This window comes from Drosophila rhopaloa, unplaced genomic scaffold (assembly GCF_018152115.1).
Source record: "Drosophila rhopaloa isolate 14029-0021.01 unplaced genomic scaffold, ASM1815211v1 contig_163, whole genome shotgun sequence".
In the NCBI taxonomy this organism is placed as follows: Eukaryota; Metazoa; Arthropoda; class Insecta; order Diptera; family Drosophilidae; genus Drosophila; species Drosophila rhopaloa.
The window spans coordinates 3,375,650-3,401,244 of record NW_025335043.1 but is presented as its reverse complement, the minus strand read 5'-3'; the positions used below and the strand labels follow the sequence as shown (position 1 = coordinate 3,401,244).

The following is a 25,595-nucleotide window of genomic DNA, read 5'->3' as shown; positions in this document are numbered from 1 at the left end:
AACAAAATGATGGGAATGTTTATTTAAAACTTTGCACTGCCAAAGTCAACTTGCAGTGGCAGTGGCACAAGCCAAACGTTAGTTTTTCCCCAGCGAATTTAAAATAATGGAATGGGGAACCACAGCAGCAACAATAACTATTGCAACACCTACTCGAGGGGAAAATCAGGAGGAGCAGGGGAAGGGGAATGTCAAGAGGCCGACGACATTGCAGTAGAACTACAGTCAAGCTTCTTTAACTATAATTTGAAAATCTCGTTCGAAACCAGCTAAAATCTGCAACCGTAATTTAACTCTGCCTTTAATAAGTAGAGGTCTGAGGAAAAATAAAATGTTGTAATGAGCTAATGAAAAAAGTAGACATTCTTTTTGTAAGATTTTTCTTTTTAAATTAAAATAAAATAATTAAGGTACAAAAATACAAACAATATTAATATTTCAATTTTTAATTTGCTTGGTATTAAAAAATCATTTTACATTAATATAACTGACATTTTTAATAACTTAAGTATTGGTTCAAATTATTAATTTCACAACTTTTAAAACCACTTTACAACTAAATATATGTTTAGGATATCAAAATCGTTAAAGTATTTATATAAATGACATTTTATATATATCTCAAATATTAGTTCAAGTTATCGAAGGTGGACTGTATTAAGAGTTCCTTGCTCCGAAGAAGAAGCAGCTGAAGCCGTCAGCAGAATCGCTGCAGGGGGCACCCTCAGACTCAAACACAAAAAGATAGACAGATACGCACGCGCACCAAATGTGAGCGAGATGCGCATGTGGCCATAAAAACGGGGGAAGTTGTTGTCTATTGCTCGGGGGACACTTCCGTCTCCAGATCTGTGTACTCCGCAGTGCCCGTGCCCTGCATGCCCCATTCCCCTTGCCCCATTCCCCATGCCCCATTCTCTATACTCCATCACATGTGGGAACTGCTGAAGCTGCAGATTGATGTTGGGACAATTTCACGTCCTACCGTTAGGCGGGCATTAAGTGGCATTAAAATTGTCCGGGCTTATCGCTGGGGGCACAAGCTCGCACATCAAGATGCGGCTACACTGGAAAAAAATATGAGAACATAATGGTTTCGTTTTCCTAATTCAATGTTACTAATCTCAAATCCAAATAGTTTATTTCTATCCCCTAAATCGAATATATTTATCACATTAAGATCACATATTCCAGTTATTCTTAATTAATAAGTACATTCACCTTCGACAACTTAGCTCTAAAATTCTTAATTTTTTCTCAGTGTTATTATCTCTCACCGAACTCAACTGATCTCAGCTCATTTCCGCTGGAAATCCATATATTCGAGTGCGTTTTATGGAGGATCGTTAAAGTCAAGGCAGCCCTGAAATTACATATGTCAAATTATGTTTAATGTGGGGCATTAGCCAGGTACAGTGGTGTTTTGTACCGGTGAGGGGGGATACTTTCGAAGAAAGCATTACATTTTGGTGCTCAAATTGGTGTACTAAAATATTTCTTTAATGTACTCATACTTACATATATTGCCTGCCAGTTTAGTGGTGATAGTGGAAAACTTAGGAGTTCCATTGTTAAATAATAGTATTTGTTCAACAAGTATATATGTAAATATTTAAGTGCCCTTCTCAATTTTTTGTTTGTCATTACTTTCGATGTAATAGAGGGTTATAATCATTAAAGTCTTGTAATAATAGTTAATACTTTTTTCAATAAAAAGGTACTTGATCTAATAGCATTTAAGTTGTAATGTATTAAGCTAAATAAAAAGGCTTAAATAATTTAAAGCTTAATTTTAGCAAAACCTTTTTGCATAGTGCTAATTTCTTTCATTTAAATAATGTTTTTTAAAATCTTTTTAGACCTGAATACTTTTTTATAAGAAAATACGATTTCATGGTTGTTAAAACTTTCAAATACCTTTCAGTATGCCCACCCTGCAGCACCTGGTGCTCCCGATGGACGGCAATCAGGAGGAGCTGCAGACGCCCCCACTTCCGATAAATCCGCCGCCCAAGGTGATGGCCAATGGAATCGTATACGGGTTCCGCACCCGACATCTGTCCTGCATCGAGGAGAACGACTCGGACTCGCTGCACGGATCGTCCATTCCACACGCCTACGACATGATGCAGCAGGCAGACGAGACGTTCCAGAAGCTGAATGCCAACGAGGAGCAGGACGAATCGGGAAGTGAGGAGGAGGGCCTGGAGGATCTGGACGACACGATCGCCATGATCGATGAGTCGCGGCTTCTGGAGGCCGATTATCTGGACGAACTGGTGGCCGATGAGCAGTTGCAGGAGCAGGAGGATGAGGAGGAGTCCTCGGATCTGGTGGACTCTGGCAATGTGGAGGAGGACTTCTGGCAGCCGAGCTTCAATCGGAACGACATCATGATGACCTCTGTTTACGGAGCACTCAATGGTTCTCTGACCAGCGAGGTGTCTTCGAATGCTCCGCCGGGCTATTCCGAGTGCACCACGCCCAAAAAGGAGATGGATCCCGTTTATGCCACGCCGGAAAAGCGACGAGCCAGCAATCGCAGTTTCGACTCCACCTGCGCCTCCCTCACCAGCTCCTTGTATGGTGGATCCATGAACTCCTCGCTGGACCTCAAGTACTCATCCTTGGGCGGTGGGGATTCGGGCGGCGGTGGAATCAGCGGAACCAGCACCCTAAGGGGAACCTCAGTGCCTCCCATGGACATATCCATGATGTCCAGCGACGGAGTGAGTGCCCTGGACTGGGGATCAGCTAGTGTGAGTTGTGTGCTGGACTCCGGCGAGGGGAATCCCGCCGAGGAGCTCAACGAGGAAATGGCCGCCAAGTGCCTGAGTGCCGCAGAAAGTGGTGAGTATTGATTGATTGGTTACAGAAATAATTTTATAAGTCGGCCCATATTGAACTTTCTAGTAAAAACACACTAACACCATTCGATTTTAAATTTTAAAGTGTGTTATTTTTTAATCACCACAACTTTAAACACAATCGTTAAATCAAGACCCATGGCCTACATTCTGGGTGGGGCCAATAAACCGAAAACTACTTCATTAAAGGAAAATTGTACGCAGAGCTCGGCTTTTTTATTGATCACTTTGCCGATTTCTCTGGTGATTTCTTCTAACGGAAAGGCAATCCATCAATGCAGCAGGGCATTAAACTCATTTACAATCCTTCATTACCGTACATGCAAACAGGCGCACCGTTTTAATGACCCATTCGCAGCGGACCCATTTCGCTCTGCTCGCCATTAGAAAGGCAGCCCGCGGGGCGGCGGCTGACCCCCAGCACTTCCACTTCCAATGCCACCTGCTCCTGCTCCTCCTAATCCCAATCCCAATCCCAACTGCAACATCATCAGCGGTATCCTCCGCCGAAAAACCAACAAACATCCACTGGCCGTGGGGAAGTTTCCATACACTTGGAAACAAATGGTTCAAAAATAGGCGATTCAGTTCTAAGCCTCTTTTTTGATCTCAATACTTCTTTAAATTTACAAACATTATTTTAAATCATTTTCTGTAATTATAAGATTATCTTAAGATTCTAGATGCTTAATCTTGAAAATATTTATAGGATATTTCAATAATTATGTTAAAGCTAAAATGAGCAAAACCAAATTTAAAAAAAAACTTTTAAAACTTCTTCTGACCTATTTTTATTTATATTTGTAAAGTTGTATAGCTACGTCGAATTTCTGTCATGTAGTTATATTAGATAACTTTACTATATTTTCTTAAAAGATCTATAATACCTATATTTTCCAATTATCGAGTGCTATAAAAACATGAATAGAACCATTACATTTTTCATGTTTCACGCAATTACCCATTATTATTCAATAATACAAGTTCAAGTCCTTTTTATACAAACCAATTTCAGTGTACACAATTCGATTGGCAATAAAGTAAACAAAGCCAGTGAAAGCCAAACAAGTGGCCAGACTTTGCCCATTTCACACAGATGTTTAACAAGCCGGCCCGGGTCATAAATCATCCAAATGGATATATTCACCGGGTTTATCCATCTCCCATTTGTTGGTTAGCATTTGACTATGACCGTGGCGGCGATCGAGTAGATCCTCGGGGTGAAAACTCGCTGACATTGACAGTTTCTAATAAGAAAATTGGCCAAGATTTATGCCCGCGCTGTTGACTTCCATTTTAATTTAAAACTAATCAATAAACTGGCACAGCCAACTGCGCGACGAGAGCAACAAAAGTGTCCAACAAATGGCCAAATGATGCTGCAAAGTGCAATGTCACAGTAATTTACGTGCCACTCGAATGGCAACATGCTCAACGGCCACAAAGCTGATGAGAATTTATGCTAAGGGTTAAGTGTCAGCCTCGTCAATATACATATGCATAGTGGGTGGTTTCGCTGACTGCTGCCATTAAAATTAACCATAACCATTTTCGCCATGAGATCATCATTCCTTTGCTTTGCATATTTTAAAAAATATGCATTGGGAAAATATAAAAAAAAGTGCTCATTGTCGTTCTAAAAAAGAAGTAAATTTAAGCATGTCTGTTTATATTATATAAAATATTCATATATCGTTATAAATAAATATGATTGCTTAGATTTCATAGAATATTTATGAAAACTAACAAGTTACTTACTTAGTTTTGAGAATTGCAATTTTTAAAATTGATATCGCGCGTTTATTGTTTTGTTATAAATATTACAAACTCGATTAAGTTTCCACCAAATCGAAAATCTTGTAACAAAAATAATTTAGTTGTAAAAAATCCAAAAAAAAACAGAATATTGACAAACCATGAAGGCAAATTTAAATATAATTTGCTTAGCTTATCAATTTTAACCCATTGTACTGCAATTTCGCGGCTTTGGCCGTGTTGTGCGTGTGTGTTTGTGCGGAAAAGTGAAAAGTCATGAATCATATACATCATGATCACACCAAAGCGAACCACACCACACGACCATGGCGAACTAGGATGGATGGTGATGATGATGAAGCTGCAGCAGCCGAGGCATCGGATATGCGACTGGATGGGCCATAAAGTTACATGGCTTATCGCTGGAAAACTTTTAAAAAACACTTGAGATTGTGCCGAGAACGAGTGCGGTGGCCAAAGCAAAGCGAAGAGCGCTTGGAAGACGCGTCTACGAACAGGTATACAGGTATACCTCTTCCACAGAAGAGCCTAAGCACACACCGCCAAGAGAAAGATCCCCGGAGGTGAGGGAAAGGTGGGTTCTCCGGATCGAGGACGGTGGAGGAGGATGGAGGAGCTGTTGGTGGCTTGTATCTACAAATAGACGCGCACTGACGGCCGCAAGACAAAGTCAAACAAAAGACCCAAACGGTAGTTGCCATGAATGGACAACAGACTCAAAACCGGCTGATAATTACAGTAGATCCTCCATAACATTAATAAGTCGAGTTACCGAAAATGAAAATATGAGTATGACAGCAAAGTTCTAAGTTTTGGTAAGAACTTTGAGTAAAGTTTATCAATACTCATAGAAATATCTATAGCCATCTTTTGTGGCATTCCAAATATAATATGGATAACACAAGTTAATTGTGATTTAATAAAATGCAATAATCAATTATCGGAGATTCTGGGGTAGTTATGTAATAATCCTGAAGAGATTTCAAGTTTCAGAAAATAAATTTTAGACTTTTAATCAACAACGAACTATTATTAAAATATTTGCACTTAAAATAGCAAACTCAATTTTAAATATTTTTATGCATTGAAAGATAAAAGATTAAGGAAAATATCGCTTTTGAATGTCAAGACAAGTTCTTGGTAGAGAATTTGAACTGTATCCGCATCGGAAAATACGGGGCACAGACTCCAGCTGAAACTCCATCCCGAACGCAGTTGCAAATGCAACTTTGTTGCCCGTGGGCACAGCATGGCCTCCTCGGACGAACAACTATTTATTGGAATGGATCTCGGGACTCCGACCCAGTCGCAGATTCAGATAGGAGCCCCATAAAATTCCCGCGCACGCACCGGCAAATGCGAATGCATTTTGTGTGTTCGATAATCGAGAGTCGGCGTTTCCCACAATCGACGTTGCACTTGAATTTGAATTCGCAATTGCTCTCTAAATATTTATGAGTTGAACTCTGTAGTTAGTTTCTTAGCCTGCGATAATGAAAGTGCGGCAAGGAAGGGATTGTCGGAGTTAAAAGTCAAGTCAAAGTTAAGAAGAGTCTACTTACCTGCTAATTTAATGGTAATTTAAATGGACTAGAAGTAAATCTTTGTGAATTAGGAAATGTTTGAGTAAAACTACAACAAAAACTGTGACATATATAAAAATTCTGTTGTATTTAATTTACCTCAAGAACATCATAAAGTAAATTAAATGACTTAAATAATCACTGGTCAAATTTCAACAGACAAAATTGTTAATACCTTTTCTTCGATTACAGATATAGTTCTTTCGTGTTGCAATCTAATCTCTTACAATATTTATGGCTTTCTTATCTAATAAATGCTTGCAATTAAACGTCATTTTTAGATTTTTGCCTAGCACAGATTTGTTCGACCAAATTAAAGAAAAACTTGAACCACTTCTGCCTCGCCCCGCACCCCTTATCGAAGCCCATTAATCAAGATTGTGTCAAAGGTATTAGCTCATTTGGGGGCTCAACATGAAATCGACTCAGGGTCTATGGGGATCGGATCCAACATTGGAACATTTGGGCGATTACAAACTATTACTGTTGTCAACTGCCAGCGGTAACATTTTATTACGTGAGCCCCGTGCTCTTTTTCTTTCCCCCAATTAATTCTAATGTAATTGAAACTGTGTCCGGCTTTTCGCTTATCGAAATGCTTGTGGCTTGAGCAACCGCACTGTGATTGCTAATGGCGTGGAAAGCTACCAGAATTGGTGGTGATGAATTTTATTTCGATGAGGAAGGTCTGAGCGTTGCAACAATATTTATGAATAGGTGCAGGGATATTAAAGATAAGAACAAATAGGAAATTTTAAGTTTTTTGACCCACATTTCTTATGATTGCTTTGGAAACTAATTTATAATGATTAGAAACGACTATTAAAAAGCTTTTTAAATTGGTTAATGCAGGTTTATTCAAAGTGCTTCTCTTATTGCCTAAATAACTCAAGACCTTTTTAAATTTAGAAATTATTTTAAAAGTAATTTTTTTGTAATGCAGGTTTTTTATTGAAGATTTAGTGTCAAAATCTTTTTTTTTACTACTGAACTGTTTGGTGATTTAATTTTAAGGAAGACCATTGCAGGTAAAACAAATCGATATAAAGTAGGGTAAACAGAACTTCAAGACCTCCGACAACTTATTTCTGGTTGCTGTTTACATTTTCCAGCGCCTATCAAGTACTTAATATATTATTTCGACGATGACTCTATTCAAGGGCAATTTACAAAAATCTCAAACACAAGATCGAGGGACAACATCCTGGCACATACCCTCACAAAAAGTGTGTAGCTTATCTGAGAGATAACCCCTGGTGCGCGGAAAGTATCTCGTGGGTTAATGAGGCACCAGAGGCACGTACGCTTGCGTCATCGGGTAGCTGAAAAAAAAAGAAGGCTCTGGGTCTGAAGAGTGGCAGAAGGGAGACACCAGACCCTTACCCTGGCTTTAATGTTTGCCATTACGGACTGACACCGCGATAAGGGACAATTCCTGCAGCCAGCACCTCAATCAGTCAAAACCCATGAAGAGCAAATACCATATTCACAAGTGTTTTAATGGTGTATTGAAGTGTACCGCCCATTAGATACCTGGGAATTAAATCACATTTTAAATATATGTACACATATATTTATTTTAATACTTAAGACCAAATTAATTTTTAACTTCATACATAATTTGGTTATAAGTCAAAATATCTACCCGATCTTTGAACTTGTTACACCTATTGTACATTTTTTAAAAGGGTTTTTTAACATTAACATTTTTGGTTGACGAGGCCAAAGTGTAACTTTTACTTGTGTCTGCATACTAAAATTGGTAACTGTAGCTCTTCAGATCTCTAAAATCCATAAGATACAGTTTATAGGTCGTAATTTCTACCAGCTAACTACCTTATATACAATATACGACTTTGCTCTTCAAGTAATGGGTATTAAAGACAAATACAAATACAACGACAACGAAGCGTGAATGAATTTCCTCGGCGCAAATTGAAAAAAGAGTGATAGTGATAGTAGAACTGATAAGCGGCGAGCGCCGTGCTGAGATCGCGTATCAGAGGAAAAGAGAGAGGAGAGCGGTGTGGTGCTGGAAAACCGGTATGTGTGGAGAGTTCCGGAGAGTTGCGCTCTCAGCTGGCTCAGAGTGGAGACTCGTTCGACTCTCCGCTTCTCTGGCACTTTTCTGGCTTTTTCACACTCAGTTTCGAAACGCACTTCAAAGCTCGCGCATGCGAATCGGGAAAATCGGCCGACTCCGATCGGAATATCATTACGACTCGCGATCGATCAACCGGCATTTTCTTGCCCGCCACTCTGGATACGGTTTCAAATCGCTAAACGTGCCAAGTTCCTTGAAAATGTGCGAAAATCGCTGAATTAAACAACGCTCTCATGTGACGTATGCGTAATGTGACCACAGTGCGGATAAATTTAATAATATACTTACCTGAGTATAAATAGATACGACTATACGGTGTGTCATTGTCTAGGAATTTTGTGTTTCGTCTGCAAAATGTGCAAAGTTTTTTACTGTTTACATGGCGAAATTCCAAGAGTTCCTGAGTCATTGGCTAAGACGAAGAGAGATTAGATAACCATCGACCAACCTTCTCGGGAATATAGAAAGTGGGACTTACACTAGTTTCACAAATGTATGCAAGAGTTTTGAAAATGCAAAAAGATTGACAATAATCTTCTATTTAATTAAACTTCGTTCATAAATTAATAAATTAAATTTGTTTCTAAGTCAAATAGAATTTAGAACCATCAAAATACATAGGTGTTTTAAAAATTAAAAAAAAAACTGTTGGTTTTGATAACCTAAACCATTTGTTGAAAAAAGCCTCTTGCATATACTTTAAATGAGTGATTATATTAAAAGATCAAAGAATTGTAAGCCAATTTGTACTCAAGTAAAACTCTTCGCACAAAAACTTCAAAAACGAAACAAAAACAAAGCTTAAACCAATGAAAGTTATGTGTGAAGAAAATTAAAATAATAAATATAAATAAGTGTTTTTTTGTAAAGCGTCCAACGCCGGCTCTGTAGATGTATTACGAAAACGAATTTAACGAAAAGGCATAAAGGAAAAATCCACAAAGTACGTGCTATAAAAAGTGAAAAAAAAGGGCAGAACGAACGAGGAATTCGGCGCAAGAAGCTGGCCAAAATCAACTTGAAAGGATTTGCAGCTGGAACTGCATCCATCCAGATAGAGATACAGATTCAGCTGCATACACCCTTACCGATACAGATACGGATACATACATGAGGCAGCCAACGAACCACAAAAGATACATGCCATGTTCCCACTAACCAACCGCTCTTCGAGTGGCAATCGCACCAACAACAGTACGAACAACAACAATCAGACCACGAGCTTTATAATCGGAGGTACCAGCAATATTAACAACAACAACAACAACAACCAGATCGGTGGCACCAGCAACACTAAGGATAAAGGAAATTTTGAAAATAATTGGAGCTGCAATAAAACAACCGGTCGTCGATCTGGAAGTGGAAATAGCTGCAGTTTTTTAGGTACATTTTACTTAAAGCATTTAAAAATTAATTTTTTACAATTATTTAAAATTTGTTTAAGTAATATGTCATACAATAATTTAAAGAAGTCTTTGCAGTGAGTTAAAAACAAAGGAGAACTGTATTTTTAAAGATTGATTTTATGGTAGTTGTTTTTGCTCTTAAACTGAGATCCATTTTATACATTAAAATATAATTTTTAACCAAAAATTATATTAAAATTTTATTAAACAAACTAAAAATGAAGTTCATGGATAAAGCTATTTTAATTATTGTCCATAACCATACAAATGATATTTAAAATTTTTGGCTAGTTAAACTGAACATTTTTTTTTAAGTCTAATTAAAACTTTCGGTTTGTCTTGTTATTATTTTTTTAATATAGCATACTCAAGAAATTTAACTTGAAATAACGCTCCATTAGTAAGACTCTGCCCATTGCATTGCACTTAAAACTTTTCGTACAATCTCGAGTAAGGCGGCTTCTTTGATCACTTGAGCTTTATCTTATGACCATCTCATCTCTTTCATTGGAATGGCTGCAATTTCACAAATCGCATTTACCTTTTTCCGTACTGTCGCATTTATGTCGCGAAACTTTTAAAGGGTTCCCTTTTTTAGCAGCAATTTACAATGCAAATTGCATTAATTGCAATTTTCTGTTTAAATTGAGTTTGCTGTTGTTGTCTGTTGCGGCATTGTTGTTGTCTTTACATTAAAATGCAAATACTTTGCACTAATTTACATGTCGCGCCGCCGATTGCAGTGGAAAATCTCGATCCTCCCCCCGCATTTCCTCGACCATAAAATCGCCCGAAGAGACAATGGAAGTCTTTTGTGATGAACACACACGACTCGGCTGCGCTGGTGTGAGTTTGTATCTGTGTGAGTTGGGGGGAGGAAGTGTAAGTGTGAGCTTGAACCATGTGAAATGCCATAAAAATTCCAGACTTTCTTGGGCTCCTTCCTCTTTTTTGTCTTAAACATTATTTGCAAAACACCAGAGTGTACCCAATTCAATAAACATTTGGTGGGTATTAGAAGAATGTGATCCATGAGTGGCTTAAATTCTCCTTGCAATCTAGTTTTTAGAATATAAACTTTTATCAGCAATTAGGCATTTATTTCATTGTCATTTTAAATGTTAATAGAAATTGAATTACCAAAAGATGCATTGCAAATTAATTTGAGGTATAAATTTCAATTTATTTTCACTTTAAATTAAATATTATTTTATTGACTAATTAAATATATTAGTAAAGGGTATCCTGAGGTCGAAAACCTCAACTTATTCCCACTGGTTGTGTTTCTTATGTTGCGCTTGCGCAATCCCAAAAACCTTCTTCTCTACTTTTTCTGCGCTCTTTTCATTGCGCATGCGCAAAAATGTGGGAAAGGAGAGGGTGGGGGGTGAGGCAGAGTTTTGGGGATGTCGGCACATGCGCTTTGTTTGTCTGTTGCTAGTACACTCAAAAAAATGAATACATTTTTTCCTGATTATATGTTAGCAAGCTTACTATTTTTATAAAAAATACAAAGTGGTTTAAGCCCATGATAAAATATAACATTTGATGGGTACGTTTGATCTGAAATCTTTCTTTCCCATTGAAAATGTATTAAACTTTTCTCTGTGCATTGGGTTCATTGCTATTGTGTGTCTGTGTGTTTGCAAGAATTCCCAGAAATATTTTACTTCGAAATTTGTTAACAAGCAGACAACAAGAGCAACAACAACAGAAGCGATTCGAACACATAGGGAACACTGTGTTTTTGTTTGTTGTTTTGGCCTGGGCCATGAAGTGTATCAAGTGTTTGCTGGGTTAGCTTCTTTTCTTTTTGGTCGGCTTTGTTCACTGCCTGAGACTTCAAGTTGAAGGTTAAAGTTGAGCCGGGCTGAGCTGAAGCCTTTCGATTGAATTAGAAAAAGTTCTGTTGTTTGAGTGGATTTCTTAGAGGTTTACCGGTCAGGACTTTGTTTAAGCCTTAGAAATTGAATGGATAAAAGTATTCTTCATTTTGACAGCCTTTGGCAGTTTTCAAGGATTTCAAAGGTTTAAGATTGCGAAGAGGATTTGAGTTGCGATGTCAAGAAATATTTATTACTGCAAAAAATCTTTCAATAAAAATAAATTTATATAAAGTTTTACCAAATGCAGTTTTTACATTAAGCAATTTTAAATTGCCTTATGTTGATAAGCTACAGATATAAAATCCGAAAGGAATGTGAAGAGCATTTAAAATATCAATTCATTTAAACCCGGCTTTGCACACTTTAGAGCCGATAAAATGATATATAAAGCCAGTAGATCCAGCCCGATGCAGCTCATGAGCCACTCTTTATTGAGAACTGCTAGCCAATAACTCATTCGATCTCATTCGATCTGGTAAGCAGCCTTCAAAGCCAGCCACATCGCAGCCGATGCCAATTCGAATCGCGACGCGTGTGGGGCACCAGACTCCGCAAATCGCTTCCAATTCCATTTACTCTGCCAGACGATCCGTCGAGGCACTCGAGTGCATAGTTTTAATTGCAAATTGCAAAACTGACCAGTCAGTCATAACGAGTCTAATTAAGGCGATGTCTGCGCGGCCGAACAAAAATCTTGCATATTTTTAGATCCACCAGCTGGCCATTTGCATTCGCAGACGGCACTATTCAATGTCAATTATACACTGAACAAACAACAGGATTGTTTTTGAATTAATTACTGGGTCACTTCCGCCATTCACTATCGATTAAAGATTTTGCGATATTTATATAAATTTTGATTTCTAACTGAATCCCATTACATTTCCTCCTATAATGTTTATATTTCTTATTTAACTTTATAGACTTAAAAGAATAAAAAAAACTAAATTCAACAAATTTAAAAAAATACAAAAAATTGTGTAAAAATATTTATCGTTCTGAAAATTAATTAATATCACTTTAGCTTACGAAACATCATTTCTGCATCTTTGTATTAGAAGTGAGTCTTAGTAAAGCCTTGTATCCAATCTTTATTTTAAAAATAAAATATAATATCCCAATCGTAATTTTAATAGGAAAAAATTAATAAATTTATGTTAAATGATCATTTGAAAACACCAAATCGAATCGATCGTGAGTGAATTTGTTTTTTCCTTGTGCAGTCAGTCGAATTAGAAAGGGAGATTCGCGAGGAAGATGAAGAACGGCGAGCTGTGAGTGGCAATGAGTTAATTTGCTGCCAAAACACACCCTCGGGCCTCATTAGCCTGCACTCTGAGTGAGATTTATAGACGAGCTGCCGGGGAATTAGTTGGAAATGCAAAAACCCTGGGGGTCACGGACATGGGCGGAGGGCGGAGGGCAGAAGGGGGCGGCAACAGCAGCCGCTCTGCGGGTTGCCCGGCTAAATGGGCGCCTAAGGTGTCGGCCCAGCTAGCCAAGATTGCATTGTGGCCACATGGCAGGGCCGATGAGCATGAATAATGAGCACTAGGCCAGCAAAAAACTGGCTAACTTAGTTCAAGTATAGGTCTTTCCCATCCCATAAATATGCCATTTTGCATGTCGTAATTCATAAACTGTGCTAAACTGTTTTTCTTTTTCCAAACCCTTTTAAGTTGGATTTTACCTGGATGCCAATTACATATAATCTTGTGTTATGGAAAAGGGGATTACTATTGGTTTAAAGTACCCTTTAACTTGAACAATATGTTAAATAGGTAATTTGTTACTAAGAAGCATATCTACATTGTGTCTTAAAAGTGATGGCTTAGTTTTTATTTTTTTCTTATAAATGGTCCCAATTTCATAAATTTCTTCTAACTACTGTAATTGATAAGTCTGAAAAAATGTTTATTACTCACCATGTGCAATGAACCAAGTTGGCTGCTCCCTAACAACATAAACATGTTCGCAGCTGGAGGGGAAAAATGACTTTCCATTTGTTTTTGCATTTGCTGTGACATTTTGAGTTATTTGACACTTTGCAGGCGCATATCATCTTTCCCCTTCGCGCTGTTTCGCCATCGCTCTTTCGGTCTTTCTTCTTGCAGTTTATTAACTCATTATTTTGAAATCAACTTGGCCTGGCAGGCAAAACGTGTTGCAGTTGCAGAAGTTTCTGCCTGACAAGTTGGCTGCACACCAGCAACATGTGCATGATGTTGCTGCTGTCGCAAGTGCAAAACTTGCACAACTTTTCTCTTCGGTTGTTGATTAAGTACTCCGGCACTCTTTCTCCCATTAGCGAGCGAATATTATTCATTAAATTTTATACGAATTGCGGCGACCGCAATTGGGCACAACAAGAAGTTTGCCGCTCTTAATTGATGCAATCAATAATTGCGGACATATCTTTAATTTCCATCAGAGTTTCCTCCTCCTTTTTTTCCCAGGGAAACCGCATTTCTGTTCATCTCCATCATCGGATTCAGCCCATAAACCGCACATAACAATCGAATTCGCACCTATGAACACAAAATTAGCTAACTCATAAAAATTCAGTAGTCTTGAGCCCCTTTTCGCATAAAACTTCCCATGAAAATTTAAACAAAACAAATTTTGAATGCGCCGCTTATTTGGATATAAGGTTAAGCCTCTAAAACTTTTATCTTAAATGCTGAAAAAATCATTCAAAAAAAACAAAACCAATTAATTATTTACCCATTTAACTGTGGTTACTATTTTGTTATTTTTTTGTGGATTGCAAAACTCAAGGAACAACAACAACTGCCACTGCCTTTTACTGCGTAACATTTTGTTGTAGTGAGGCGAACCAAACACAGTGATAAAAAGCTACAGCTAAAAACTATTCATATCTCCTCCGTATTGAGTACAGTATTTAATGTTTGAAGAAAACAAAGTTATAGGTACTTAGTTTTTATGAGTTTGTATGATCATTGGTAGAATAATTTCCTGTTTTCGGATTGTTAAAGCATAAAAATTAAATAAAATTAAAATAAGTGAATTTTAAAATTTAAAAGCGTGGAAGTAACATTATTAATTTAACCCATCCACCCGATATTTATAATACAAGGTTTTGAATGTTTTCTAATTTTGTTATATTTTATATATATATATCAATATATATTTTCTTTAAAGAAACTATAGTTTTCGGGAAATTAGGGTTCTTATAAAGTATCAATTTATAGAAATTCTTAATGGATTTCCACTGTATTTTGAGACTATCTCCGCCTGATTGTGGCAGTAGTTGTGAAGTTGTAGGCGTGAGTAGTTTGCCGATGTCTGTGGGTCTGTCGGTATCTTTTTCTCTGATGTTTCGAAAAAGAGACGTGAACAAGTAGCCGAGGACATGGCCACCGAATTCAAATGGAGTGGCAAAAAAGAAGTAGCGATAAGATACAAAATTGTATATCTCGTGGCGATCTGTTCAATGGATTTGCAATTACATTCATGAAATTTAATTGGCGATGGGAAAAAACCTTGACTGGATTAAGCATGTGGGGACAATGTGTTCAAAGGAAAGGAATAAGTGCGGCATCTGTGTTGATTTATGGATAATAATTCCAACTCATTGAGGAGTTTCATTGGGATCGACATAAATTTTAGCCGTGGTGGGAAGTTCCCCTTGGCCCCAACTCCGGTATAATATAGTATCTGATTTTGGCATCTAGCACATCGCCCTATCAGACCTTGCGATCTCCATTAAAGTTAGCCCATCTTCCCCATTAAAAACTCTCGAAGCCAAAAAGTCACGTTTTCACCGATGCCTCCCCTGCATAAAAGTTGAGATCAACATGCGATAGATCGACTGAAAAGAAACCAACGTACAAAGAGACGTGCAAAAAGCGCTTAGCTAACATTTGTTGACTTTTGTTTACAAATGCAAATTTACCTCCAATATTTGCACTACAAACCCAAGCCATCTATTTCCACCCAGCTCTACTTCAATACTAATTCTTTTTCTTTTATTTCGAGCGCCGCGACAATTTGCCTAGCAAACTTTTTGCGTTCAGATAGCGGCGACAATTGTTTATTTAGACCCGAGCGAGGCGACGACAACAACAAGCAAAGCCAATTACCGTTTTTAATTATTTGTAAATATTGAAAAACTCCGACCGACTTTTCGCTTGGCGCCCGCAGAAAAAAAAGGCACAAAAAGTACAAAAATCCACCGAAAACCTTATCGATTTGGCAGTCCGAGCTACAGGTGCGCCCCTCAGCGGGCAAGGTGCGAACCACACCAAGTCGTAACCTTTTCCACATGTGGATATATATATATATTTATATATATATCCATGTATACACATGTCACCACTGTATCTAATCTCAAAGGCTCACATTTCGCGTGCCCAATTCCATGAGAATGAGAAATAGTCATGGATGGAAACGGAAGATTTATGGTATCCAATTAAACACGATGTGTACTACCATATAAATTTACAATCAAGTACAAAAATATTTTCAGCCTTGTTTTTTTAAAATTACAATTACAAAAGGTTTTTAAAATCTCCCATTTACGCCATGAAAAAATAAATGGTAAAAATAATATATTTGTATTTTTTATTATTTATTTAAAATAAAAACCTTCTATGAAAAAGGATCTTTTTTCTCGCAATGGTAGCAGTATTTTAGCTGTGCTTTCTATTAAGAAGGACTAAATTCATTAAAAAAGCATATTTTTTATTTGAAAAGATATTTCCTCTGTATCATAAAACCCCTGCTGCAATACAACACTCCATACTTTGTCTTTCTTATCTACCAACTCACATTCAATTTGTCACAAAAAAAATTGTTTGCCAAATTGAAGACGCGTGGGCAATGAACACCGCAAAATCAATAAATGTGAAGTGCACTCGTATGGAAATAAACATTTTCTTCCGTATTTACACGTAAGCTTGTTGCTGTCATAATATCAGTGAATGTTTTTTGGTTTTATTTTGAGCGAAGACCCTTTGCTGACTAATTTTTGGCAAATGAATATGGGGTTTAAGTGTTGTCATTCATTCACTTATTGTTTCCTCTTTTCGAAAAAACCTCTTCTTGAATATTACAAAGTGGGCGTGTCACATTGCGGTAATTTATTAAGTGTTTTTTCTCACTCTGTTTAATTGCTGCTCAGATGATTTAGTGTCTTTCCTTTCTCGCTTACCTCTTGTAGTCTTTTCTTATGACTTTCACCTCGCCAAAGTGAAATTACGGCCTAATGACTAAACATTTCATTTAATTAGAAGATTCATCGCGCGGATGAAACCAAACAATAACAAAAGCGCGGAACAAGAAAAGTTTTTTGAACTCTGTGAATCTGTAATCTTTAATCTTAGCTCATTACAAAAATTTGGCAATCAAGGAAATTGATCTGACACCTGAAACCTCAAAGAGGATTTAAGCAGTTTAATTTTGATTTTGATGGATGTGAAGATTTCGTGGAAGGAAATTTCTTTCGTACAGCAGAAATACCATTCAAAACTTCGTACATTTTTAGCTTAACCAAAAAAAAAACCTTGTATTAAGCAAACCCCTGCCGTTATTTTGACATTTTTGGAAGGTTGTTGTCGAACCCTTTTCGAGGATCGTTGACTCACCAGGAACCTGCAACGCTGCAACGTTGCAACGTTGCAACATAGCAGCGAATTAATTTATCAACATTTACCGCTACAATGTCAACGCCAGGAGAGAGAAGTTTGCAGCATTAAAAGGCCATAAATTTGTCGGCCAACTGGCCTGGCTGTGGACCATCCATCGGACTTCCAAGAAGCTGGCAACTTGATATAACCAAAGCCAAAGCCAACGCCGAACGTTTCTGAATAGCCACAATTTCTGGCGAGGAAAACCTCTGCGCCGAGACCAAAGTTTGATTTATGCGTTGCGATGCTCAATGGGCGATACGGAGCCAAGGAAGTAACCGCAGTCAAATTTCCAGGCCCAAACGGCACGACTACCAAATGCGCTCTGCCTGGCGGTTAAATGCAGCCAAACATAAATTATAGGCCATGGCTAAGTAGGAAAACTGTTGGGCCCAGCGCGGCACAGTGGAAAGGCTTGAAAAGTGAGAGATAAAATAGGTCTAACTTGAAAGTTACATTCCCAAAATGAGTCACAAATATTCGAACTCTTTCCTTCTTCTACTTGGAAATATGTGTAAAGTTGCACTTCATTTTTTCAGATCTAGATAAGCTCGTTTGGATTTACTTGATATTTAAAATTAATGTACTATTTTTGAAAATTAATACATTTATATTTAATGTGATATGTACGCCTAGATTAAGTGAGTAAGAAACTTAGAGATATAAACCAAATTAATGATTACATTGATCAAACAAATTTTTAAGAAGTTTATTTTTTCTGATGAAGTGGAGAAATGATTAATATCTTAGTCTTTTTCTTCAGATCAAAATAAGCAAATAATTTAACTGCAACTGCTTACAATTACAAATTTTATAACTAATTAAAATGTAAAAACACATGTAGCTCTCCTATGTTTTTTGTCCCACGATGTCTTGCATTTCCCAGCAGCTCTTCTGGCAGCACTTTTCGCATTTTCCTGCCGCCCCTACTACTTTCATAATGTTGGCAAACATTTAACGAAAGTCCATAAACACAATACACATGCCCAGGAACTTCAACGGCCAAATAATGCAAAATTTCCCTGCACTGCGGATGTTGGGGCTCTCCAGTCGTTGTTTGCCCGCCTCGATCCGATCCAGAGTCGAAGTCGGCGGATACATGTTGCCGCCGTCAATGTTTCGCCTTTGTCTCGTAAATTTTAACATTTTTATTATAAAAGCAAGCAGCACGGCTGCTGATTTCTCACACAATGCGCGCGATTTATTTTGTATGCATTGCGAGGCTGAAATTGATTAATTACAAAGCGGAAGACTTGCCGATCCCGTCGGGTTTAGACCAACATTTTGTTACCATTATTCATTGGTTCGTTTTTCAAGCTTAATTTTCTGTATTAGTTCGATTTTGTTTTTATTACAACAAGCAAAAATCAACGATTGTAAGCTTCGTGATTTGCCATAACCACGATTCGTTGATTTGTTTTCGTTCTACTTATTGTTATTCTGAAGGTTTTTGCATTATCTATATTACACTGACACCCCTGACACTTTAAAATTGTGTAATGCAAATGTGTGAATCAATAAAAAACTTGAATTGCTTTGAAAACATTTTTTATGGGTGTAATACACTCTAAAACTTAGATTGCGTAGACCAACCAAATGACAAACTTGAGTCAAATTATTACATTATTATGAAATTTAAAAAACCCATTAAGTTACAACTAACTAACACAAATGTGGCATTGAAATACAATTTTTGCGTTGAATTAAAATAGGGGAAATATGGAAGTACTTAATTTTTTACTTTGTATATAGTACTGTGAACTTAAGATCTTTAGCAGCACATGTTCTTATATGCAAGGCTATTTATTTAAAATATGGATTATACGGCAGCCTGGCGCCATGTAAATTTCCCATGGAATGCAAAACGACAAACTAAAATCTCATGTGACAATGAGGGGCAGTAAAGTCAGTCGCACTTACACTTAATTGCCTTCAAGTGTTTTGCAAAGCCCTAAATTGGCATCTCATCTTTGAAGAGGTAGGATGGATAGGGGGGGGATCTTAAGGGTTATCCAGTAAAATGTCAAAACAATTAATTCCAATCGACTCGCGCTAGATACAAATTTGTTTTGCTGTCGCTGTTGGTGCCGCAAGAAGTTGAGACATAATACTTTTGATGTCACATGTGTGTTTGCTTTTTAATGATTCTGTGTGCTACTTAAATTTCACGGAATTGTCGTTGTTTTTTGTTGCCGCTGTTTTAATGAGCTATTAAAATGTTTGGGGAATTGTAGTACATGTGTAAGAGCGAATTGCCATGTAAAAACCACACCAAGCGGATTCTTATAAAAATTTATTTTTAAGAAGAGGATTTCTTTTATGAGAGATGCTTCCACGTAATGATCACATAATGAGATCAGTTCTATTTATAATCCACTGTCTAATATCCAAAAATTCTTTTTTACGACAAAACTAATTTTGTTTGTTTTTCTTCTTTTCAGGTAAGTTTCGATTTAAACTAATGTCTTCCGGCATTTTACTTTAATTAACACTTGTAAGTAAATATGATATTTAAATAGACTCAAGCAGAACCTTAAGGTAAATAAAGTCATGAATTAGATCATCAGCAGTGGTTAAGGGTTTTCAAAGAAAACCAATCAAGTACTTTTTTAAACTAATAACCAGTAGTATGATCTCACTTAAATACAATTAAATAAAACTCTGCCTTCTATAGCATGGCAAATACGCACAATTTATTAAGTTGTAAAGCCTTTTGGAATTACCTGACACACTTCATTAGGCAGACTCCGTTTAAACGCTTCATTTGCCAAATCAATTAACATAATTAGCCGGCAAACACGATATGATCTCATAACCAGTTTCCTTGGCTGCCAAATCCTTCGGTTAATTGGCGAACTAAGAGAAGAACAAAGGAGTTCTACCTGTGTCAGTCTAAATTCATATTTCAAACATCAATTCCGAGAAGCGAGTGTGGACACAATATTTCATAAATGTCTGGCAAAAGGTCTGGCGACTGAAACCAAAGCTCAACTCAGTCACACTTCCTTTTGGCTGAAGTTTCGTTTCGTCTCGGCCTTATTTGCAATCAAACACAAATGCACAAAGCATGGAAGAAGCTACATTAACCTTCAAGTCGGGTTCGCTGGTATTACTTTTTTGACAATTTTCTGAAATGTATTTTTCGTTTCGTTGCGCAAATAAAACGACTACAAACGCTGACAACAGCGACAACGACTCGAGTTTGTATCTAAAATCAACAAGTTCACGACGACATCACAAGCACAGCCAAAACAGAGAAGATAAAAACTTTTAAGCGTCGGGCAAATACACAAAGATACCAAAGAAACACCAACACAAATGCTCCCCATTCATTGCCAGACCTTTGCTCAAAAGGCAAATAGAACTCCAAACAAAAACTCGTACTGAACCTGTGGAAACCCATTTGAGTGACAAGCCAAAACAGATAATTCACCCGCGCACCCAATGTCTTTTGGGGTGGCAATAATCAAATCGGTTTTAGGTTTGGGGCAGTAAGTTTCCATTGTGAAAATTGGGATTTCATAAGAAAATCATATGAAATTTGATATCCAAATGATTGTAATGCGATAAACAAAAAAATTCCAAATGTGCAGTAGATTTCCATTCAATTATAAAATAGTTCGTCGCTCTTTATTATTATAATATTATTTAAACTTAAATCATTTTCTAAATTTATAATATGTTATTCATTAATAATTGCCTATACGAAACTTCGTAGGTTGGAAAAATAGATTCTTAATGTGGGATATATATATATGTATACATGCCGCACAAAATCTGATATAAAGTTTCCAATTGTCCCGTAGATAAAAGGGGTATAATTTATAAAAATCGGAGGGTGAAATAAGTTTCCCCAAAACTTCGATGGTGAGAACTCCAGAGCTCCCCACAAGTTTTATTGCTGCCATTTCGGTTTTAAAATGGTTTTATGTTGTACAAAAAAATAACAATTAATTTAGTCTGTTGGGAGAAAGTTCTGATTTTATTCTTAAATTATTTTCGGAGTTCTCTAGAGCTACCGTTTCCTGTTACGTATTCTATAAAACTGAAATTTAAACGAGAAACAGCTAAAAAAAATGTTTTCTCCAATCCTACTGAAAACCGACTTCAGTTTTCATACCATTGGAATCAAGCACGAGCTTTTAAAATACCTTTTTGAAGAAATTGAATCCGGAATCCGGCTGCCAGTGAGTAATGGCATTGGAAATCGATCGCCAGTGAATTAAATTTCGCACCTTTAATTGCAATTCAATACATTTGTAATGGATATCAATCGAATACTTTTGTCTTCGAGTTACAGCCTACAAAATTAACCACAATTCAAGTAAGTTAGTGGTTTTGTTTTCAAGCATTTTGTTTTGAGGTTTCTTTAGGTTATTTTTGATTTCATGGTGAGGTTGTAATATTAAGCATAACTTCTCAACTTAAATTATACAAATACGGTGGAATATTGGGCTTGTTTAAATTTTGCGTAAAGATCTTCTCTAGTCGTTATAATTTATTTTGAAATCTTTGCATCCTTCTTAGCATTGCTTTCCTGTAATATCAGGGATTCTATTTTCTTAAGGCTCTCCTCGATCTTCTGCCTCTGAAGCTGCTCTTCCTTGCTCAGCTCCTCGGCATTGGGTTCCAGTTTGCCCAAGGACTTTTCCTTGTCCTCCGGTTGGCTATCTCCTTGGGTACGTCTTCCCATGGGCAACCGGGTGACCATGTGGCGGGGTATCCGTATCTCCGCTCCTATGCGATTCTCGTTTTTGTACTGGCCAACTGCACGGATGAATGGCTTTAGGGGACACCCTTTGGCATTGGCCTCGTCCATCAGCTGGTGGGCGTACTCGAAGAAGAAGGCATCCTCGCGCAGCTCCTCCAATTGGGCCTCACGATTGTAATTGGTACCTGGTCGGGTCTCCTCCTCGATGCGTTTCTTCACCTGGTCATCGAGTTCTCGGCGGAGTTTTGTAATGCGTTGGAGGTGCTCCTGCCGTTGCTGCTTTTTGAACTGGACATTGGTGAGATCGTTTTGGAGGCGCAGCTTCACCGCCTCCCGTCGCTCCTCCTCCGCTCGCTGCCTGATCTTCCTGGCCAGCTCCTCCTCCTCTTTTTGGATGGCCAAACGAGCATTCTTGGCCTGTTCCCTGACTTCCCTCTTTTTGGCCTGCTCGGCACTATGGACTTTCCGCATCTCCTCCAACTGGCGCTGATGGCGCTCCTCATCCTCCCGAGCACTGTAGTGCAGGCGAGGAGCCAGCTCCTTGGCCAGTTTCTCATTCCTCCGGATGCGCTGCTCCACTCGCTCCTTGGCCCTGTCGCGTTTCAGCTTCTCCAGTCGTCCTTTGGCCTGGTTGTGGACATCGCACTGCACCTGCTCCACCTCCTCGAGCATCTGGAGACGCAAGTGGCGCTGTTTGGACATCACCAAGGAGGCCAGAGCCCCCTCCCTTTTCTGGCGCTGCTTGGAAGCCAGCTCCTCCTTCTCCTTGTCCCGCTGATCCTTCAGCATTCGCTCGTTGCGCTCACGCTCCTGAAGGGCTTCCTCCAACTCCTTGGCTTTGGTGGCCTGAAGGTAGTGGAAAAGGGTTTATATTTTAATTTTGAAATGATTTATACCGCGCGATTCAGTAAAAAAAGAAGTCAAACAATTGTATATAAATTAGAAATACCTAATTTTATAGTGTCAGTATTATTAATATATACGAGTTGATCAACTAACTAAAGTCATACAAATTGTGATACTTAAGATTAAGAATTATTTTTGATTTAATTTTAAAGACTTGCATCTAAACTTTGAAACTGATATAAACATTTAATTAAAAGTAGTATACGTACAGCTTTTTATGCTCTTTAGCTATTTCTGTTTTAACTACTGACATTTAGACGTGAGTAAATTTAAATTAATTGACTAGACCCAGAAAAAAAGAGCATAAAACGTGTTGCCCCGATGGCATTCCACTAATATTTTGTGGGCAAAATATGTGATATATGATGAATTTATATAGTTATTTTGGTAGACCCACCTGGCGTTCCCGCTCTCTATCCGCAATCAAGTGCAGTAGCTCCTTTTTGTGCTCGGCCAGCTGCTGGCATTGCTCCTTGTGGCGCTGCTGGGCCTCCTCGAATCCTCGAAGCACCTGCTCCTGGAAGATCTTCCTGTCCAGCTCCTGCTGCTGTTGGGTGGCCTTGGCGAACTCCGCCTGCACCTCCCGCTGAACATTCACACTTCGCAGGACCTCACTTTGTAGTCGGGCACATTGAAGTTCCCGTGGACCAGGACGCAGTTGCTCCAGCAGTTTCTGGGCAGCCTCGATGCGTTCTTTTCTGGTTTTCTGGTGCTCCAAGCGAGAGGCCTTGGTCTCCTCCTCCGCCAGACGTTTGGCCTCGAGGTACTCCTCCTGCTGCTGTTTCAGTTCCCGGGCACACTCCTCCTCCCGCGTGATGCACAGATTCCTTCCGGCGAATTTCCGGAGGAGCTCCTCGCCCCCAATCCGCAGCTTCTCATCCGCCTCATTGCGCATCAGCTGCTGATGAAGTTGCTCTTTTTTGGCCGCCTGACTGGCATTCGCCCGGATTCGTTGGAATCTGCTACTGGAGATGACCACCGGTGGCTTTTCCCGGAAAACTGGTTCTCGTCGCTCTTGGGGCAGCCAGCAATACTGCATGATTGAGAGATTGGTTATTGACTGGACATTTGTTTAAGGTTTCTTTCTCGGGAGTTGTGGGGTTTCCATGGTCGTTGATTTTATTTGGTAACCAGGGGGAATGATTATTGGGTAGCCTTAGAGTATATACAGTCTTAAATTTTATGAAAAAAACATTTACAAATATGTGAACAATTCTATTACTTTTAAAGAACATTCATTAAAGCGGTCATTTGTTATATGAATATATGAATAATTTAAATTAGGAGCCAAAAGTAAATCTACAAATGGTTTTTTGACATTATATAAATATTGGTTTAATCTGTTGAAGAAATTGTATTTTAATAAACTAAAAGTTCACATGCCATATTCTTTACAACCAATTTAAATCTATATACTATGATTTTACTTCAAATCCATTCACATTTTCCTCTAATTCAACCGTAAAACCGTCCAAATTATTTGGTAATGCTTGATTTTATCGCCTAATTCCGCTTAAATCATCCCAACCCATCATCCCACAGATGTCGTAACCGAAATGCCAACACAGAAATCGTCAAGAGTTGGCAACATTTTGAGTAGTTTATTTTAATTAATTAGTTTTGTGCGCAGAGTTCGCTGTGCGCACTGTTGTACGACACGGCGACAAGTTACTGTCAACGCAAATGGCAAAGATTTTGGTTTGATGGCTTAATTATGTCCAAAAGTTATGTTGAGGCCATTTGGCATAGTCGGCGCAAGTGACAGGTTTTGTGATAAAAATGTTGATGCTTTTGGCAATTACACTTAGCCACAATTTCTGTGGGGGCCACTCAAGCCGAACCGATCCAATCTGGTGTGGTTAGATATCTGGTTTTGGGCTCACTTCGAGTTTTCCGTTCAAATTGTCAACTCATTTCCCGAGTGCCGAGCCAAACCCTAAAGGGCAAATCTATTTGGGCACGCTTCATTTGGCTCGTATCGGGGCATTGAAATCGTAGATTTACCTCAAGAGGGTTTAAATAAATTTAATTAACACCTGGCTGTGAATCCGTACAAAAACACCGGCACAATGGCCCGTTTACGGGCCTTAGGAATATTCATTACAATTTTGAATTGGGTCAGTGCTCCGCTTTTGTCGCTCGTTGTTTGGGGGTTTTATATCTATCCAAGCCACACAAAATACACAAACCCATGACGGGGCGATAAAGGGGCAAGTCTAACTATTTACACCAAAATCCAGGTTATATACAAACTTTATCGCAGCGCAAGTCACTTTAAACTTTAAACACTCTGTAGGTGTCACAATGCGGTCAGTTCGCAGGGATAGAAAGTTCTTAGAAGTATAAAAGTTTAGTGGCCATTAAGTTAAGACCTTGAGCTGGTGACTTTTGTAGCTCTTAAGCATTACCAATATTTTTTAACTATTTTATTAAAAGTTAAGAAGAAAACATTGTAGATAAAATATTTACTTAAATCATTTAGTTAAAAGAAGAAAGGTAATTGATATTCTGAATCTAAGTGTTATTTTTAAATGCACACTTTAGCATTATGGAATACAAAATATTCCTATTGTGACTATTCTTTTCTTGAATTAGATGATAAAACGAAACGGGTATAAATTGTTCTAAAGCCCAGTATCTTTAGTCAATAATCTTACTTGAGCGGTATTTTAATTCTCGAGACCAGATTTTTGATGCTTGACTCACTT

The 25,595-nt window shown here is 38.1% G+C and overlaps 3 protein-coding genes across 3 annotated transcripts in view; 2 read left to right on the top strand and 1 right to left on the bottom strand.

Annotated features, from left to right (window-relative positions):
• LOC108037593 (protein TANC2) overlaps window positions 1-25,595 on the top strand; it is a 65,824-nt gene that overhangs the window by 1,945 nt on the left and 38,284 nt on the right. The window contains 1 exon segment of the mRNA XM_017114197.2: window positions 1,925-2,850. Coding sequence (XP_016969686.2) covers window positions 1,926-2,850 — 925 coding nt within the window. The 5' untranslated portion in view covers window position 1,925.
• LOC123037432 (putative uncharacterized protein DDB_G0283431) lies at window positions 8,388-19,821 on the top strand. The gene is made up of 2 exons (XM_044458059.1): window positions 8,388-9,713; window positions 19,712-19,821. Exons 1-2 carry the CDS (start codon window positions 9,476-9,478, stop codon window positions 19,753-19,755), a joined length of 282 nt encoding a protein of 93 aa, XP_044313994.1. The 5' UTR covers window positions 8,388-9,475; the 3' UTR covers window positions 19,756-19,821.
• Window positions 21,493-24,044, bottom strand: LOC108037597 (trichohyalin). The gene is made up of 2 exons (XM_017114212.2): window positions 23,285-24,044; window positions 21,493-22,827 (listed from the first exon to the last, which is right to left on the bottom strand). The coding sequence occupies exons 1-2, from the start codon at window positions 23,924-23,926 to the stop codon at window positions 21,769-21,771; spliced, it is 1,701 nt and encodes a 566-aa protein (XP_016969701.1). The 5' UTR covers window positions 23,927-24,044; the 3' UTR covers window positions 21,493-21,768.